The sequence below is a fragment of the Anser cygnoides genome, chromosome 4 (assembly GCF_040182565.1).
Source record: "Anser cygnoides isolate HZ-2024a breed goose chromosome 4, Taihu_goose_T2T_genome, whole genome shotgun sequence".
NCBI lineage: Eukaryota > Metazoa > Chordata > Aves > Anseriformes > Anatidae > Anser > Anser cygnoides.
Window position 1 is genome coordinate 46,136,723 of NC_089876.1, and position 20,970 is coordinate 46,157,692.

The following is a 20,970-nucleotide window of genomic DNA, read 5'->3' on the forward strand; positions in this document are numbered from 1 at the left end:
TTTCCTTAAAAAAGTAAAATTGTTCCCTCAGTATTTACTTCCCCAAATTAACATATTCTATTTCTTTTTTAATTATATTTTTTGTGTGCTGCTTTCCATTTTGTACTGTGTTCCCTCAAAAGCAGAGGAATTTGGAAACTGTTTCTTTTAGTACCCATGTAATCATAACAGAGTGCATTACGGGCAAAGTAGAACTGAGAATGTTCATTCCTCCAAGCCCCACCAGACCAGTACAACACACTGGCAAATGGATCATTATTTAAGTCTCTCTCTTGCAAACATCCATACTTTTCAGAGGGATACAACACACGTGAAAGAAATAAATTAGGTCCCTTAATTCCAAAAAAGCAAACTGGAATATGACAAGCATGAGCTGTAATTTGAAAATAAAAAATACAGGCAGAAAAAATCAGACTAGTCCAGAAATCAGTCAACTCCAACTGATCCTGTGAGCTCCTCTCAATTCATTGCAGCAGATGCAGTGCAGTACATGCAATTTCCACCCAGTAACAGCTCGCTCCTGTTAGCCTGGCAACATGCCCGTGCAGTCTTCCCACACTCAAGTATCAGACAGAAAAAATTACCACCAAACGATGGATCTCCAGTAGGTGGAGTGCCAAACCCCTAGGAACAGTGCTGGTATCTTGATATGTACCTAGTTAGAAGTATAAGTCCCCCCTGATATTTTGTACTTCATAATATATCACTTTGATTTCAGAGACCATTCTTCTCTTGCATTTACAATGTGTATACGTTGATTTAAGACAGGTATAACATTTTTTTTCACTTTCAACGCTGTAAGTAAATTCACATAATCCACAGGGGGGCTTAGGTGGGCTCCACATTTCTGGACTTCTCTGTATTTCCCTAGTTTTGTGTTCAATAACTTTATGCATTTTTACAAACACTGTAATGTTTGTCTTAGAATGACCCTAAACCCCACCTCCTCTGAGTTGTACAACTTTCAGTCTCTTTGATCTTCTGATTATTAACATATCATTAGCTCCTCAATCAACAGAGAATTTTCCATGGAAAATATGAATTTCAAATGTAGAACCCAAGCAGAAAAACTCTCTTTGGCATAAAGCTTTCAAGATTTCTTTATGTATCATCAAGTACACAAAAAAGCTTTACGGCACATTTTTCAACTTGCCTAGCATGCAGTGCTACTGTTCTGAATGCCAGGTACACATCTTTTATAAGACTTAATATTAGTGTTAATCTAATGGCTTTTCCAGCTGATATAGTCTTTCCTCTTTGCATGCAAGTTTGCAACATCTTTCTCACGTTTTGGCACTTTCATTTCATACTTCACAGTTTTATTAGCACTTTGAGCTTTGAAAGATAGCTCATTTATTTGCTATACCTAGATGCCACAAAACTTTGAATACACTATATAAAGATGTAGAGCAAGATTGTGATGGAGTACAGTCAGACACAGATAATTACCTTGATAGGATTCCAGAAACTGATGCAGTATAATTGCCCTTTGTCTAGAATACCAAAACCAGCAGTCCTGCCAGACTGCAGATTCATGTCTGCAGTTTTCATGTCTGAAAATTTCTTCATTGTATTGTTTGTTGAAAGATCAACCATGCTGATACTAATGCACAGGATACAGTGGCAGGCGATGACAAAAGTTCCATCAAGACTATGTGTAATTGGCCTTTAATATATTTCTTTTATATTGCCTCTATACTAATATACAGTTGCATAAAAACAAGCAAGAATGGTTGTAGGCTTCCTCTGACAGAGATTCCCTCCCAGCCATCTCCTAAACAAGAAGTATTTTAGGTCACTATCATTCACTGAATCCGCTATCTCTTTCTCACTACCTAATTTCGAGCCAACCTTTTTCTTCACCTCTGTCTTTCTTCTACCCTCAGCCAGCCATTCTGGGTGATGGCAGACTGAAATAGGTGGGTCTGCAAGACCCAGAGGTGTTCAAAACCAGAGTCATTAATGTCTCTAAATAAAGGAAGAAAGTGGGAAAAAAAAAAACTTGGAAAAAAAAAAGTTATTTCAGAATACATGGTGCAAGTTCTAAACAAATCTGCAAGGTTTTGGTAAAAGTTGGCCTGATTTTGCAGCAGTGCTGCTGTTCTGCTCAATGAAATATTCAACAATGATAACTCTCTTACTTAAAATGCACAGGGACCTTACCTTCTAAAAGTACGACCATTTAACAGCCAGAAACATTGGCTAAGACTAACTCTAAGGCAAAGCATGAAGTCACAAACATGCACAGATGTTACTATTTGAAAACATTAAAGAGGTACTGAAGTTCCTGAGCAGATCCCAAGTTGTGTTCATTTCAGCAGTTATGAGTCATAAGGGAAGAAGATACTACTGAAATTACATGCCTGGGACAGTTTTCTCTGCCACTTACATTTAGGAAAAAACAACAGTGTCTTTAGAAATACTTAATGGGGAGGAGAGCACTCTGAAAGACTGCAGATACCAAGAATTGAAATGAATAAATCTGCTTGCCTGTACTTATGCAGTTAAACAAGTACAATGCTAATGCATTATATATTTCTGATTATATCATGGAAGGCTCAGCAGATCCAATTTCACAAGTATATAAAAAAGGTGAGTGCTGAAGGTTACTGTAAGTTATGAGACTGATTATTTAAGGGAAAAGTTCATTTAATGGAATTTGGGCAGTTTTATAAACAGAGCAAAAAAAATGGGACTACTCACACATTCTGTGCCAGTCCTTCTCTGATTAATAATTGCACCAAAACTTCTGAAATAGTCACTTAGGCAAGCAAATACACTCAGGATGTCTTATGTTAGAAGTCCCTGAACCTTTTGTGAGTTCACTTCAGTAGCAGCTCAAGACTACCCCTACATGTGGAAACAGGGTTTTCATGCTGCACATGAAAGTTTACCACAGTGTGCTAGTACAGTTATGGTCACGCTATCCTGTTTGTATCTATCCTGTCCTTGTATTCCAGAAACAAACAGCTCCCAAATTAAGAAAATATTGGAAGAGATGCAATCCAATAACTCTTCTCACTTAGGCAATTATAATTCATGGTTTCACAAGGCACTCTTCAGGCGTGAGACTGAAATCTCTCAGCTGGCTGGCCCATTATCTACTAAAGAAACAGAATTCTAACTGAGGCAGAGAAGAGCTGATACTGCCCATTCTGCAATTCTACCAGTACAAAAAGACACACGGTAAAGGAGATAATTTAAGCTATGTTTGTGTTACTAAGTCAAGGAACAGGGTATCAGAACTGGAAGTATGTGTTCATGAACACAGAAATTTCAGACTCTTTTCTTCCCTTTGTTGTTCAGAGATTCGCCTTTTAGAAACAACTCTGCCCTAGACCACCTTTTCTGTGCAGAAACACTCTTATTTCCTCTCATGCCTCGAGAGAACTAGTTAACCACGCACACTTCAATTCAATAACAAGTATTCATCAACATCTCTTTGCTGGACTTCCACTTAAGCTAATGAAATGAGTCAGTGCACGTACCATGTCACCTTTTTACAAAGCATTCACTTACATATTCACCTACATATCAAAGTAGCAGTCTCTTCCCCTTTTCCTTATTATTTGTGGTTTGACTCTAAAATGTTTAAATATCCAAATTGAAGTAAATAAATTTAGTTTCAGTTATCTATCTAAATATCTAGACAGATATTTATGGAGAAACTGTTTGATTCAGAGTACTCAAAATGAGGTGTAATCTGCCAAAGGTAGGTACATTCTATCTTGACAGAAAAAAAAGCAGTAAACAACAAATCTGAATGTAAAAACAGTCTAGGGCTTCAGCACTGCCAGGTAGACTTTCTCAACATTTTTATCACGATGAAAAGAAGATCTTTTTTTTTTTCCCTCAGAACTTGCCAGATTGCATTGTATTGTGGAACTTAGGCCACCTGTACAGAATACAGATAAAAGTCTAAAGGTTACAGATGACAGGAAGCTGGATTTGGTTTATATCTTGCAGTATTTAGTGGTTTCATCCCTTTTATCTCTAAATAAATACTTGACAAGGCCAAAGGAGTAAAACTTGAAGGCATTTTTGCCAAAAAGCAAACAGTTTCCTCAGTGGTGAATAGCTTGAACATTTGCTCTACATAAAAGGAAAAATCAGATGTACAGATACTCTCCTTCAGAACAGCCCTTTATAGCCCTATATGAGTTTTGTTTTAGCTCAAGTAGAACCAGCGGCAGTTTTTAAACTTCTCAGCTGGCTAGATCTGAAAATGCTGGAAATATTTCTACAGATTCCCTTTATTATAGTGGTTTTCTTCTTCAATAGATGGCCCTGGAACACACAGACTTTCAAAACAGAAACGAATGCAGAGATGTGTGGAGAATCTGTCCGCTCCTGAAAGAGCTTAGGGTCTGCAGTGAAAAAAAATTCTCTAACTTCAAAAAGTGACATTCCCTTCCACATCACAGAATTAAATAAAGTAAGCCCAAACCAGAACCATTCATATGACATCACATAAATGTTACAGGACAGACACATGATTCACATGACATCTTGCTCCATATTCTTCAACATAGGAGTGACTCGGAGAGTCACTGTGACAAAACAGATAAGGGTCATATTCAATAGAAATAAAGATATATAAAAATATAAGAAAATACATATAAAAATATTGGCTGAAAATATACTATTTTGACAGAAACTGGCAGTTATAATATTTTATCTCTAAATCACCTGCTTTCTGCAGAAAAAGTTTTGGTTTTTGTTTGTTTGTTTTGGTGAGGAAAAAAAATCATCTCCACGATTGAGGTCTGCTCAAGATTTTTTTCACTATGCACTTTTTTTGGTGTGTATTACTTATAAACCAGGTTATACTATGCTCACACTTTGAGAAGATTATAAGGACGCTCACCATCTGCATACATCTATTAACTAACATAGAAAAATACCTATGCTAAATCACATAAGAATGTGGACTCATGACAAAAGAAGCAACAGCGGGCAAACAGTGAAGTGCTGAATTTCCTCCTGTTTTAAAAATTACATGTGAAAGGAAAGACTTCTCACCTTCTTGCTCCACAGCGTACTGTGGAGACAGGTAGATACAAGCCTTACAACGTTTGACAGCTTTCTCAGGAAATGCACGGTTGGACATTACAGTAAATGGTCTTTCAAGAGCCTTGTAGAACCTTTCTTCTAACCAAGAATCTTGCTGAAAATTTCTTTTTGGTCTTTCAATTCCAAAAGCTTCATTGTCGTAAGAGTTGGCATTTTCCAAAATAGAAGAAGCACTCACAGGAGTCTGAGTTGAGCCCCAGCTGCAATAAGGCACGGAAAGTTTCTGGGAAGACATGGACCCATTGCATTTCTGTTGATGAAGTAAATATATATTATTAAGACACTGATAATTTTAAATTATTTATTTTGCACTAAATTATCTCCAAGCCTCTGATATAAAATAATGAAAAAAAGTTATCTCTGAAATGCCACAAGTTGACAATACTTCCCTTAGGAAGTGAAGCTATAAGATCTAACTTCTTATGTTTTAATTCCATTTAAGATAAATTGTTGATTTTGTTCAATAAAAATCATTAGTTTGTTCTTAAATAAAAAATATGAAAGAGGAAAATTAATACGTCGAGCTGCAGTTTTCAGGTCATCAAACCTCTTCTGACTCTAGAATCTTTACATACAGGTTAAGCGCTGTGATATGAAAATCTTTGGCAAGAACCCATCCATCCTTGACCCAGAACTATGAGGTTAGATTTTACACCTACTTAACAGCTGGTCACTTACCATTGGCCTATTTTATACAAATAGTCTTCCATTTAAATAACAGTCATTTCCATTTATTATCATCAGAGTAATTCAATTTCCTGAGGACACAGTAATAATACAGCCGCCCCATTATGCCATGGATGAATGTAGTCAAATACTTGTAATTATATTTTTAACAAGTTACTGCTATTTAGTATTCTACCCCATCCACAACATGGTTGGTAGCTCACAGATATGAAGTAGAGCAATCCCTGTCTTATCTAGAGAACACAGTTCAGGTCTCTGTTCTAACAAGGATCACTATATTAGTGCATTTTGTAATGCTCATGTAGGTAAAATTAATGAAGAAAAGCTTAATAGACATTCATTTTAAACACACATTCATAGGTGAATTACAGCAGAGGTGAATTTCAGTAGCAATTACAGTATTTTAGAAAGTTCCTCTTCCATCTAAATTCTGAACCTTGTTTTGCCACAGACTATAACACCACCCTGACAAAGAAGGGGTGCATTCACCTTGCCTGAACTACTCTAGCACTAGGTGAAAACATCCTAAAGGTCTTCTGCAACCAAGCCAGTTCCTATCGGAACAGTACTGCAAAGAACCGCAGTCCTTTGCAGGCTGCAAAGGACTGTTCCTTTGGCACAGACAGCACAGGACCAGACCAAAGAAGGGCAGCATATGAGCAGGAAAAAAAAATAAATAAATAAACGGAGAGAGGTTTTGTAGAACAGAGAACACATTTCTTATCTTCATAAAGAAATGCATCAATGCTGTCAGTGTCCCAGAATTTCTAGCTTCAATTACGCACAAGCGAGTTCCCAAAATGAATGACACCAAAGTTCTCCCTTTTCTCCTGGGCACTCAGCAGACGATGCATGTGCTTCTGCCACAGCCATGGTACCTTATAAGCCTGAGGCCCAGCCCTGGGGGAGGACTACCTCTCAGGCACGTGGTCCACTACGGACCCACAGATCCAGACCCGACACCAACACACAGGTGGGCTTTCTGGAGCAGCCTTGGGTGTACCCCATCCACATGGTCCTGCAGTCCCAGGCTGGCCCTGACTGCCCCTGGGGACTGTGGTGAAGGGTGCAGTGCTGAAGGGACGAGACTAGCTGGTGGGCACACAGCAGGCCCCCAGCTACCCTTCTTTGGGAGCTGCTGGCCCCCACGGCACCCCAACAAAAGCTACGTTTGTATTGCTCTGTATGGTGGTGCATGCTTCTCCAAGCTACTACAAGAAAGTTTACCACATCTTTTCACTGCATAAATAAAGTAGATTGATATGTTCAAGATATACCTGGGCTGCCCCTGTCCATGTGAATATAAGTTAATACTTATTTAATAGTCAAAGATGATGGAAAAGTGGTAAACTTTTATAAGTTCTATCATAATTTGTATCATCCAAGACCTTCCCTAAGAGGTTTGTCCTTAATCTGATTTTTTGTAGGTTCCTCAAAGCTTGTGGCTTCTTCCCCCACCAACACTTTGCTCAAGATGCTATAAGGGAGACTTTTCATTCATCTGTTGACTTCAAGCTTTTGAACTCTTCTGGGGGCCACATCCTTTCCTTTCTCCAGTTCCCAGATGAGAAAACTATCAATGTTCAAAATCTGAATTGTCTTCTGCTTATTAAGTTAGAGGTGCTGGGTGATATTTACACTTTCAGAGCTTGTTGGCTTAATGATGCCTATTTGGATTCTAAATCGGAGAAATCACATGAGTTTTCAAGTATTTAATAAAAATCACCATAACAATGAACTGTTTGGAGAAGACAGCTAGCAATTATTTGGCTGTATGTACCAAACACAGCAAGAAGTAACATTTTAAATATTCTGCAATGATGACGGGTTTTGCTCTTCATAACTCAAAAGAATCCATTCTAAAAATTATCTGCATCCTGGGCTAGTCACTTTCCAAACTTGTATACAGATGCAATCCCAAATTCAAAGCACTTACAATCAAAGACAAGCAACATTAAATGAGGGAAAAGGAAGAAAATGCAGCCATCTTCAACTGCCTCTTCCCTAAACATTATGAATTAATTATTTTCATGAAAAATTTAATTTTATACCAGCTTTTGGTGCAAAAAGGAGCAGTTTCCTGAATAGTTTGACTCAACAAGGATATGATCTTATCAGCCATTGGAGAGGCACAAAAAATAGTGCTTGTCAAATCTGTTTTTATTAAAGAGGCTTAGAGAGTACTGATGAGGTAAATAGAGGTAAAAGTATATACAACAAAAGTAAAGCTGTGGAAGAAACTCAAATATAGCAAATAGAAAAGATAATGAATGGAAACAATGTAATTTAGTCAGAGAGACAGTAAAAGGATTGAATGAGTATGATGGGCAATAGAGATGTTCTGGAGGGAGATGCATTCAGGTGATGAAAAACAAAATCAGTTGTTGCAGGGGATGGGTCAAAAATAAGTCAACAATATAGAAAAGGCAGAGAATGCAGTGCAGAGGAAAAGCTCTTCAGGGATTGACAAAGTCCCCAGCAATCTTGCAGTACAAAAAGACAATGTGCTGAAAGAGTTGTGGAATTAAGTAAAGAAGTGGACAGAAAATTGCAAGAAAGTTTCACCAAACACTACAAAAGATATTATTTTCAAAGGGAAGACTGCATTAACATTGTGAAGGGCATAAAGAAAATAAAGGAGAAAAAAGTGGAAGACATTGCAAGCAACTCCAGGATTTGGCTAGCTGAAAGAAATTTCAGGGAAGTATTGAGATAGGAAGCTGACTAGAGATGACTCGCAGTGCAGCTGCAAGAACAGAAATGAAGTAAATACCTTGGTTTGCAGAGCCAATGAATATAGATTTCTAAAGAGATGGAGCACTGGAAATTACTGATGGGACATTTGCCTGCATGTTACAGCTTGAGGTATTGTGTACAGACAGACAATTTTGGGCCCACAGCATCTATAAACTGCTTAATCAGATTGAAATACTTCTTGTAGTGTATATATACCTATGGAAAACAATGTTGTGTATTTAATTTCAAATCATTTACCTGCAGAAAGAATTATCTGTGAATGCACATCATTTCATGTTGTAAATGCCCAAGTAATATATCACACTTCTCTGCATAATAATTTGTTTTATGTTTATTCAAGTAGCATAGTTTTGTTAATTACAAATAAAAAATGAATTATCAAAACAGTTCCTCCATATTAATGTGCAGTATGATAAAGAATGACTTATCTATTCTCCTTCCAGCTGCTTATACATTTGAACTATTTTGTGAGCACTAGCCATTTATGTTCAGAAAACTTCAGATGAGTGATGAATATCCCAAACACTAGTTCTAACAAGAAAGTATAATTATCCATATATATTGTAGAAGCCCTTCAGCAATTTTTCAGGTAGTAAAAGGCAAACAAGTAGAAAGAAACAATTTTGTACATACAAACAAGATTCTCCTCTACAATTTTGTAATATTATATGTAACCTGGTCAATAAGTTTACTATGTGAATGTTACTTCAGTTAACTGTCAGGCTTTAAGGAGAAGAAAAAAAAAAAAAAAGTAGGCAAGGGTAAACCTCCTTCTAGGTAAACAGTTGAGGAGCTTTATGAAACATTACTTTTCCAATTAACTGAAAAAATCTTTTTTCCCAGGTCTGGCTGATTTACAAAGTTCTGTTTACAAAGAAGGATCAGTGCAGCCAGCAAACTAACACGACTTTAAATCAGCAGGAATTAAATGGTTCAGGGAATGTAACTTCCTGTATTTACTGAGTCTAAAGAATAGGAACCAGTCACTGTATTAGCCACCTGTCAAAGATTATTGAAAGAAAAAGTTGTAAGTGCAAAACAAAACCAGGTCTTCTCCATCTGTTTTTGAGGTTAACCAAGGTCTAGTGTAAGAATTGGAAAATCACATTACTTTAGTATTTACAAAACAGAGACCTAAGAAAATTTATGCAGGCTTCTAAACCCAGTTTACTCTGATGCTGACCTCAGTTCAGCCCACATTCTCACACTCTTCCTGCACAGCTGAGCTGGACAGGTATCCTACATCACCATCCTCATAGTTTTGAGCCAGTTTAACTCCACAAGTATGCTTATTAAAGAAGCAGATGAACATTAATATTGATAGAAAACAAGCAGCTCTGTAGTGGGAGGGAAAAAGGACTATAGCAGCTCTGACTTAGATCAGCTTTCTCTGTTTCAGAGCAACTTCAATAGGAACGGATCAAGGAGAGAGAAATGCCACCACTGTCATAACCAAAACACCTGACAACATTTGCTAGCTTCAGATTTCATTCTTCATGGTCCAGAAGGACATCGAAATGCAGTGATATCCTGCAAGCTTAGAATGAATTGCTATTTTAAAATTTAAATAACTTTTTGGAGCTTATATCCTTCATTTAAGAAAAAAGGATTGTGAAATGTGGCTTTCTTATCTTCCCCAAAAGTTTAATTGATTTTATGGAAATGGAGGATTGTACCTTGAGCACTATTGCCGCAAACTTTAGAGTTTTTCATGGGAGAAAGAAATTGGTTGATAGACTTACATGACTTTACAGCACTTGGCTTGTTTCCACACATCTGTCACATTCTTGGGGTGAGGGGTGGATAGTTTAAATACAATAACTTAAATCATATACAAATTATTAAAGTTTCTTTTAAAACAATTAATTAGTTATAAATGTTCTAAATATATTATAAACTTGTCTTCTGCTATAAATGAGAAATGTCTATCTAATTACAGCATTTATAATATGGGCTAGCCAGTATCTATATCTTAAGTCCCCAGTATCAATCCTCAGATCAAATTTCAATGATCTGGAAGAAAATACAAAGTGATTGCCAGCAAAACTTGCAGAGCACACAAAAACTGGTGGACTGGCAAGTAATAAGGCAAATGTTCTATAGAATGATCTGATTCAATTGGTTAGGTGGCTTCATTTGAACAAGATAAATTTTAATAAAAACAAATGCAAAGTCATAAATCTAGGGACAGGGAATGCAGGTCAAATTTATAGGATGGCAAACGAGAAAAAAAGTGATTCTACAGTTTTAGGTGGGTAAGAAACTGTCAACTTCCAGTACAAAGCTGTTGCTAAATGAACTGATTTGATCCCCTAAAAATTAAAGGAATATTAAAAAGAGGTAGCTGTCTTGCATTATTTCCATATTCATACTGATGCCACCAATGCTGGATCACTCTGTTTAGCCTGACATTTCCATTTTTAAAAACATGGCAAAAAACTAAAAGGATTCAGAAGTGAATTAAAGGATCATTAGACACTTGAAAAATCTACCTTAAGGCCAGAGAAGGTCAATATATTTAGTTTAATCAACAGAACACTAGAAAGTGTTTTTTTCACATTGAGAGAAGCTAGAGTAAACCAGCTGAAAGCGTGGAAACGTGAGAAAATCTCAACTGCCTAGAGGAGTATGTGCATGATACATATACAGAGGTCATATACATAGATGTTACGTAGACAATACTCTCTATAAAAGGTATCATTGCTCTTGATTGAAAGGGATTGGCAATGTTAATTCCCAAGAAACTGGGGAAACAAATAACAGAGTTAACAAAGTTACTGCCTTATCACCACTCACCACTCATGTTCAGACCAGGTATGAAAAAAGATGTTAGTCACCAGGTGAAAACACTGTGAAAAATGTATTTTCTTTCACCAGTCTTTCAAAAATAAGGGACAAAGGAATTCGGATTAGCCACTCAAATAAGGAGTAGATAAATTCAGATTTGAAAAGAGTATGAAACAGTGTATAAAGATATTGAATGAGGTTTAGAGGGGAGGCTCTTTGGGCTTTGGGGTGGTGTTGTGGTGGTTTTTGGTAGTTTGTTTTGGTTTGGGGTGTTTTTTTTTTGCTTGTTTGGTTTTTGTTTGTTTAAAACAACCACACCATTGGAAATAAAGGAAAATCCAACAAAAGTTGAAAGGAGGAGAATCCTTTAAGAACCTTCTCAGCAAATACAGACAATATCTCTAAAGAAATCATTAAAAATTGAATTACTTGCTTGTAAACCAAGAACACTTACTGTGTTGCTCCCAATAAACAAAGGTTCAAACAGTAAAATTTGTGTTTCCGCTATCAACTTTTCATTTCATGCATTTTTTCATACAGAAAATCGTCTGTAATAACTGAATAAGTTTTGTGCAACAAATCACAGTCTGCATGTGACTACATAAGATTTCAAATACTGTCTTTTCAATTAGACACAGAGAGGTGTGGTAAAACCCAACATGTAGAATTAAAATGAAGTGCAAAAATTCCTCAGCCGTGTGATGAAGGAAGGCAGTCTAGAGTATTTTAACTTTCCTTCCAGCTTTGAATTCTCTGAAACTAAGAACTCAGGCATTCCTGAATCCCACTGCAACAGAAAAAGTAAGTTGCACCAGAGAGGAATGGTAGAACATCTAGACAGGCATAAATCCTAAATGAATCCTCATCTGCTACTGAGGGGCAGATGATCTATCACTTCCTGGCTTTTTTGAAAATGCATTTTATAGGGTGACCATGCAGAAGGAAGATTCAAAAGGCTAAGAGGGCATCAGAAATTAAAATGAATATTTATATGTATGTGTTCATACTTCTTCAAACTGCATCTAATAATTCCAAGGACAATCATAACACAGGACAAAGCATTTAATTTTCTGTACACACTGTTTAATCACCTAGAAATACTTTTAATTTCTTAGGCTTTCAGCATCCTCATTTTTAAAGGTTTAAATATTGTTTATTATAAGTCTGAAGTATTCCATGTAGTGTTTTTAAAAGATTCTCTGTAATAGTGAGCAATATGAAATGTTAAGTTGCAGGAACATATTTGAGATAATGCAGATTTTATTTTGTAAAATACATTTTTGCTTATTGCAATAAATAATAATGTGGTTAATAATTTATGATGGGAAAAATATATGAAGGTATGCAATTAAGTAAAAAATAATAATATTTTCTTGACAGTAGATTCCATGATAGATAAATTGTAAGAAGTAAAGTGGAGAGAAGCAAAGGATCAGAGGGAAAATTATAGGATATTTAGTTGTATGACAGAAGCATTTTCCTCCTAAATATGAACTACTGTATTTGAAAATAAGGCTGTCATCAACATTCCTATTCCTGAATGTGAAGCTTTATGGGTTCTTTTTCTCAAAAATAATCTTAGAATTACAGCACAGGTGAAAATATTTTTTCTAAATACGAAGGGGCATGCAGAAAAAGTTCAACTTGTCACACTTAGCAGTTCCAGCCAAAACTAACACTACTTTATGTGACTGTAAATTCTGCAGTGCCTTTACTCTCTTTTCTCAAAGATGTCCAGAAATATAACATGTTCCCTTATCCTCATATCTGAACAAAAAAGTAATCCCATTTTCTTAAGACATCAGAGGTAACTCTTTTGTGGTGATTTATAAGGTTGCAGTTTTCTTTGTATTCTGTCAGACAGACTTCTGTATTCTCCATGCAGCTGACCTCTGAATGCACCGTAGGAAGCAAAAAAGTTTGATACCATCACTGCAGGGTAACTTCTTGTTTTTGAAACAATGACTAGTTGAGCAGCAGGAGACCCAGTGAGAAATCTCTTAATTCTAATCGTTGAAAATAATTCTTCATCAAAATGACCCTGGAGTTCCTGATCTGATTCTTGAAAATGACAATGTTTAAGTAGCTGCACTCAGTCAAGGGAGAATTTTAGTATGAGCAGATGTGGTAAGCAGGGCGTTATTTTTCTAGGATGCCTCTGAAAAATGTACCTGCAATTGCTTATAAATTCACCACACGCTTTTTACCTCTAAACTGTTATTTCTAACCCAGATTAAACTCACTCTAACTGTGCTCCCTACTGGTTATTAAATAGCAAGGAATAACCTTGGAGTGCTGTCATCAAAGATGTTGCTTCTCACAATATGTTTGGAAGTTAGCTGGTGGGAAGGTACACAACATCTAGGATGAAAGCAAAAGCAGACTTTCAGGGACACTGTCGTGTAATTCACCTTTCTCCCTCCACTTCTGTTTATGGAAAATAGCTTTTTTTGTACACACACAGAAAGATACCAGAGCATCACAGGGACAATTATTGTAACAATTGAATGGGAAAATCAAAAAGCTTTTGTACACAGTTACACAGTACAAGACATAAACCACTAATTTTGCAGTAAGGGAGATATAGGTTAATGATGAGGAAAAGAAATGTCATAGACAGAAAGCACTGGAACAGATTGTTATGGGAACCTGCTGAGCACCATTGATGGATGTTGGGCAAGCACGTGCGGGACAGTGGAGCTACAGCTGATCCTGTCTTTGGTTGGATGGTAAATGGATGATGGATCAGAGTGGATGGATTTGAGGAAAAAGACGGTCATCTTGTATCTGACTTACTTGGCACATTCAAGAAAAATTGTTACAAGAAAAGGTATTTAGCTTTACGTAAATAAATGTAACTGCTTCCTAACATGCTCTCTAATGGAACATTATGACGTTTTGTTTTGTTTTCCAATGAAGGTATTTGTATTTCAGTGCAAGGGTTTTCAGATTTGGAAGTCACTCTCTAGATTACTTTAAGAAGCTTTATGGACTACCACAGATCAGCTGACTGGAGGTTGAATAACACTGCTTCAGAAAACCTCCCATGGGTCTTTCTCAGCTGTGTTTTTCTTATGGGTTTATTTAAATTTAAAAAAAAAAAAAAGGAAATAGAAAAAAAATATTTAAAGGCTGCTTAGAAACTATATGACCTGAAACACTTGGGAGGCAAACAACTCAAATACTAATTATCACTCCTTGTTAAGATTGTGTTACAGACAGATGAGACTGAAAAGTTTTTTCTTAACACAGGACTGCTAGTAAGGTAGCTCTCAACAGAGGACTACAAGACTTTCTGCAATTCCTTTTCCAGACTTGGCACTTCTTCTAGGTGAATGCTTAACACTCATTTTGGAGCCAGGGGAACGTCTGTAAAAGCCTCTGTGCTTACGTATAAGTAGTGGTGGTCCAGGACCAAGACCTAGCTTTGGGGCCAAGAGATGCTGATTTCTCTTGGAGAAAGCTGTTCGTAAAAACCACAGTCAGCAGGAGGCCAGTCCTTGAGCTGGACTGTCTCTCTTTTATTTGACAGCATAGATAAACATGGGCTCAGAGCAAACTAGAGCCAAGTGCTCAGAAAAATGGATGTGGCAAGTTTGTGCTGTTTGACCTCAAGAATCAGAGAACAGATCCTAGTCTTCATTTTATTCAGTAGTACAGAAAATGCAACAATGCAAAGAAATAGACCTAAATGTGACAGGAGTCTTTCATCCTTGTGAGAAAAACACTGATTTTGACAAAAGCACTTCCTAACAAGATGATCAGCATGAGTCAGTTGAGTGTCTTGCAAACTAAACCCTTCCTCATTTGAAGTTCCTTGGCTGACTGGCTCAGGCACAGGGTCTGCGCTTTGACCACTCCCCTGAAAAGAGGATCAGGTGGGGCAAGTCCCTGACTGTTTGAAAGTCAGACAAGATGGAGCCCTTTAGTCATAAAGTGCAAGTGTTGAGCTTGTTCTCACCATCCCATGTCTATATGAGTGGGGCTATGGACAATACAACCCCTTGCTGTTGCAAAGCATTCTACAGCTGCTATAAAGTTAACAATACTCCTGAACTTCACCCATAGCCTTCCTGACTTTTCTTTGGTCTGCACTGTACTGTTTTCTTTCCCCAAGATTTTCATAATATATATAAAATCAACTTCCTACAGTTTATTTTCTTAATAACTTTGTTAATCCAGCATTTAAGGACATAATGCTTTTAAATAGTTTCTCTTAGTTGTTCTTCCAAGAGATTTGTGCTCATTTTTTTTTGTTTGTTTTTTACATGGTGCTGCAGAGAAGAGAAAACTGACCATCGCAGAAAAATACAATGACATCATTGTAATGCTATACTCTGCAAAGCTGCAAATCAATCCCCAAATGGTATTAGCTCTAGCAGTAACTTGGGAAAAAAAAAAATATATCAGGTTGACTCATAACTGCAAATATTAAAGGCTAAGAAAAAAGAGGAAACTATAGGGTCAGCTCCAAATATCTGGGCCTTGCTGTAGAGAGAAAAGCAGCACAAAAATACTGCATGTCAAAAAAAATTGCTGGTGAACATTAAATACCATGCAGGTCAGCTACATCAAGTGGCTTCTTTCCAAAAATAAAAATTAACAGGTAAGAGAAGTTTCTCTTTCATTGCCAAAAGCCTGTCGTCATTTATGGGATATGACTAGCAATGAGCAAAGAAATACATTGACATGTAGAAAGAGAGCTAAAACTTCCAAAGGAATAACTGATACTCTCTCCTTCTGTGGATAGAATTGATAACATAGCTAGTAAAACAGAGTTAAGTGCTGAATTGTCAGTTGAAGGAACATCCCAGAGGATGCTATCCTTTTTCTGCTCTCTGATGATTTACTTTTAGGCTAGCTCCCTTCCTTTAAAATCTCCTGTCACTTTTTCCTTACCTATGCCTGGGGATTTAGGAACCTCTGTGTTCCTCCTGTTATTTCCACAACTGAATGAATCAACTTTACTTTTCTGTTAATTTCCAAGTGCTGCAGCACAGTTATCTACAGTCATCAGTCCCTAAGTTACCTAGCATAACAACTGTTCAAAACAAGTACCAGGAGGTAAACATGATGCTTCGAGCACTGTTTTGTTTTTGTTGTTTTGTGGTCGTGTGCTTTTTGGTCAATCTGAAGATACATATATCTATTGAAAGGAAAATATAAGATAACAGGCAGTACTGCAGCAAAGCATCACAACTGAACAGGTATCCCACCACAGATAGGTCCATAACAGAAAGGTAGATCCATAATAGAAAGGTGTTAGCAACAGGGCATATGACCAGAAAAAGTCCAGCATGGGAAGAATATGATAACAAATTAATAAAGACATGGCTAAGAACAGAGAAAAGAGGCAAAACAAAGGTACTTTGAAGCAAAAAATAAAGACACGAGAGATGTTAGTAAAAGCTCTGAGCACCTGCAGTTTCACTTTTCAAAACAAAACTTCTGAAGCTTTCTTAAGGTTGGGCTGTGGTAATGAAAATCATTACTATCCAAAGATGGGCACAGTTTCACTTCAACAATGCACACAAGGCTTATATCCACATCATAAGGATATGCAGAGTAGTCCTTCATAAAGAAACGCTAAGTTCAAAACATGACATAAAAGACCTAAATTTCAGTTTTACAGAAGACACCAGGCCCACTCAGAACCTTGCAACATTGGGCATTTCAATGCTCAAAGATGCAGAATAATCTTCCCTCCAGAGCCCCAGTATTGAGATACTGCAGTTTTTGCTCTTTTTTTTTTTTTAAGTGAATCTCTCTGTTTATCTAAATACTTCAACAAATGAAACTTTCAAGAAGTATGAACTTTAGATGTACAGATCTTGCTAACATATTTAAAAGATGTAAAAGACATACCACTTTCACCACTGTGTGGACTGTCAGAAGTTAGGATAGAATATCTTAATGGTAGAAAAATCCCTCAGAATGACAGTCAGCTAGCTACTTTAAACTTCCAGGCAGGGGATCCTGCTAAGCATTTTGTTAAAGGAGGTGGGAGTCGTTAACTATAAACTGCTTGCTCTTCACAGCCAGGGGCATTTGGATAACTTCTAATCTAGTTGCCAAACAATGCGTAAAGGACGCTCTGCCAGTCTCGCTCTTTTTGCTCAATAGGGCACCTTCAGTAACAATTCTACCAGACACTGCAGAATCTGTCCTTCCACGCAAAGTGAAGCATCACATTTCCTTTTAGGACCAATTTTCTGGAAATCAGGATGTCTCTATGAAGTCACAATAGATATTGACTCATTCTGAAGCAACTTATATTGCTTGCTTAGCTCTTTCTCTAGTCCTACACCATTTAAAGACATCCTTGTTCTGGTGTCAAGTACGCTCAAGTACCAAACTAAGTAAGGGCCATAAATCTCTCTTCTGCAAGTTCAGCTCAACTCTTCACTTCTTTCACACCTTGTATCAAAAAAATAAAATAAAAACTGTAACTACAATAAAAGATGCTTAAGAAATCAGAAAGGCTACGTTTTTCAAGACCATTTCTGTGAAAGCAGAACTCTGAAGCAGCACAAAAACCTCAGTCTAGTTCTAGAAAGGAGAGAAGGGATTAGAAATATTTCTTTTCCTGCTCATCATCAACAGTCAAGTTTTAACTATTGCAAACTTTTCATTTAGAGTTATTCAGAAACAATTTCAATTAATAAAATGTTCTCACTTGACCTCTCAAAGCCAAATGTCACTTAAGTCTGAAAAACTAAAAACTAGTTAAAATATATCAAGATTTCTTTTCTCGGAGCCTCTCTGCAGGTTTTATGCTACATCTGAGGACTGGATCCACTGTCCAATGGACTATCAACACTGGAATGTCATCCTTGATCTACACTAAAGTACTATCTGGCAGCAAAAACTTAAAAAAACCACAATAGATAGTACATCTGACAGTCACTTATCTTTCATACAGCCTCATAAAACTGACATCACCTTATATAGCAAAAAGGAACTTTTCTAGTAATGGCATCTTACATACAAAATTATACATCTATCTGCAAGACAGCAGTACAGTTTTTATACTGAGATCTCAAAAAAAAAAAAAAGATACCTCTAAACTAATTGTCCATTTTACCAGTCTTACTGGTCTGTACCAGGGACAGACCACAATCCCAGGTGGTATGGGATCTGGGACACAAAAAGCATGGGTTTGCTCAGTTACAAAGATCTTTGTATATTTTGGCTCACACAGACCAGGAGCTTCCTGTTATTCTTGACCCCTCTGTCCACCATTCTTCCCCACAATATAAGAAAATGTTTGGTTAATTAATGCATAAAGACTGAATAAATGGCTATATATATACACACACACGTGGCAGAATTTTGTGCAGAAGTCTGCTAGTAGGTTTTAGTTTTTATCAGATCAATAAGTTTAATGAACAAAATCCTATAGAGACTTTTTAACCTCACTTCAGTAGGTACGTTGTTTGATTCACCAGAGTGGAGACAAAAATTGTCAGATGCCACTGAATGTTTAAGCTTCAGCTTTTAAATCACCAGTTGACAAAGAGAGCCCAAATGTATAACATTTAAAAATACTAACATTCCCATATAAATTAATACTGAAATATACTAAGAGATCATGTTAACCTGCCACTCCATCTTGGTGCTGTGACTACAGTGAGGCATGGCTGCAGTTTCTTATGACATCATCAGAACACATCACTGAAATCAGAACCTTCTGGTATAAGTGCTAGAAGATTTGAGCTAGGAGAAGTCAAGCAGTCACAGCTTCCTAATCAGTACTTTTCTTCTAACAAGCTACTCAGATTAATAAAAGAACAATTACTTTCACTCTCAATCTTCTTCTAAATTGTGGTAATCTTGGATAAATAGAATTTAATGAGATCACCTTATGCTAAATTGATTTTCCTATTCTACAGAGTAAAGTGCTTTTCAGTTCAGAACTCAACAGTACATACAGTGATCATGATCAAAATAATACATTCAGTAGATGAAATGTGAAGACACGCACAGTATATTGCTTTGCTATGAAATTCTAATATAAATGTGGGTAATTTCTATATTCAGATTCCTGAAATGAATGTTTTATCCCTTGCAATAAATTATTTTTTTCCCTTTTCGGTGAAGGATTTTTCAAAAATATACATTCCTTTTGGAAATCACATACATCCTCATAAGACAGATGAAGTCATCCTATGCTGAATTGAAGTCAGGACCTACCAAATCTAATACATCTTTTGAATCAAATATATGATCTACTAAATCATATCAGTATTATGTATATTGAAAGCTAAACTGATGAATCACTGGATAAATCAGATAGCAAATGCATGACAATACAGTATTTATTAAAATGGAACAGTGATTTGTTCCAGTTGCCAGAACTTAATATATCAAGTTCTAAAGAATTCTTTAAAATTGCAGGGATTTTGCAGAAAGGCAAAAGACACAGGTAAAAATAGGCTAGAAAAGAGCTATCTGTGTGCGCATCCACAGAACAAGATACTGTATGCTGTTGTTTTGTGGGGGTGTTCATTACGGCTTCCAAGGAAGTGCAGATATTCTGCTAATAGTCAGATTTAAGCATGTGTTTGGGATTTTACATTTAACAGGCAGGGGAAAAAATGCAAAAAAAAAAAATATAGGGAACAAAACCAAAAAAGACTAAGTATTTTGAGAAAAGCCCTTGGTGAAAGGCTGAGAAAAATAGGTATATTCAGTCAAAAGAAATAAGAATGAGATATGGTAATACAACCCTACACATACATTTTTGATTTCCATCTCTGTTAATAATATTTAGACACAGTGTTTAACAAGGTAATGAGTATTACTAAAAATACTACAAAAAGTCTTAAATGAAATTCCAACCTAAAACAGCCTATGTAAAAAACTCTCATCACAATTCCACTCTATCTGTTCCAGGAGAGACCTGAGAAGGCATGTCCTTAAGTTATTAACTAATGACAAATAGATCTCTGCCAGACCACAGCAGCAAAGCAGATTTCAGATTTTTGAAAATGCAAAATGAGGTTACAAATAGGATATGGATCAAATACCATCATGATCCCAGAAGAGCAAGGGAAATATCCATGAGATTGACGTGAACAAGACAAATGCAAGATCAATACTGAGAAAATTTTAAAAGTCCAATTAAATAATGGGACAAGTGGTCATGACTAGCTGCAGAACTGTAAGCAGTAAAAGATTTGAAGCTTGGTCAAGCTCAAATGACATGCTTCATGCTCCTTGATGCTCAACAGAACCCCACCCAGATATATATATATATATATATATATATATATATATATATATTTTAAATCCACTCAAATTTGTGACAACACTGGAATGTTAGTTTCCTTTGTACCCCTCCTTTTCCACCTCTGTGAGGATTAAAGTATTACCTGAATTATCTGCCAGAATAAACGGTCTGTGAATTCATTCCAATTTACACAACCACTATTTATTTATTTGACATTTTGAATTAAGAGGACATGCAAATAGATGTTTACAGTTGAAATGATAGCAGCATGGTTAAAACCAGTAAAATATCACTATGTATTATATTTAAGGAAGAAATTCTTTAAGGAAGAAATTCTTTACTCATAGGGTGGTGAGGCACTGGAACAGGTTGCCCAGAGAAGCTGTGGATCCCTGGAAGTGTTCAAAGCCAGGCTGGATGGGGCTTTGAGCAAC

The 20,970-nt window shown here is 36.5% G+C and overlaps 1 protein-coding gene across 1 annotated transcript in view; it reads right to left on the reverse strand.

Moving 5' to 3' along the window:
- Nucleotides 1-18,950, reverse strand: part of IQCM (IQ motif containing M) — a 116,050-nt gene extending 97,100 nt beyond the window's left edge. The window contains 2 exon segments of the mRNA XM_066996739.1: nt 5,023-5,323; nt 18,904-18,950. Coding sequence (XP_066852840.1) covers nt 5,023-5,323; nt 18,904-18,942 — 340 coding nt within the window. The 5' untranslated portion in view covers nt 18,943-18,950.
- Nucleotides 18,951-20,970: the final 2,020 nt, after the last annotated feature.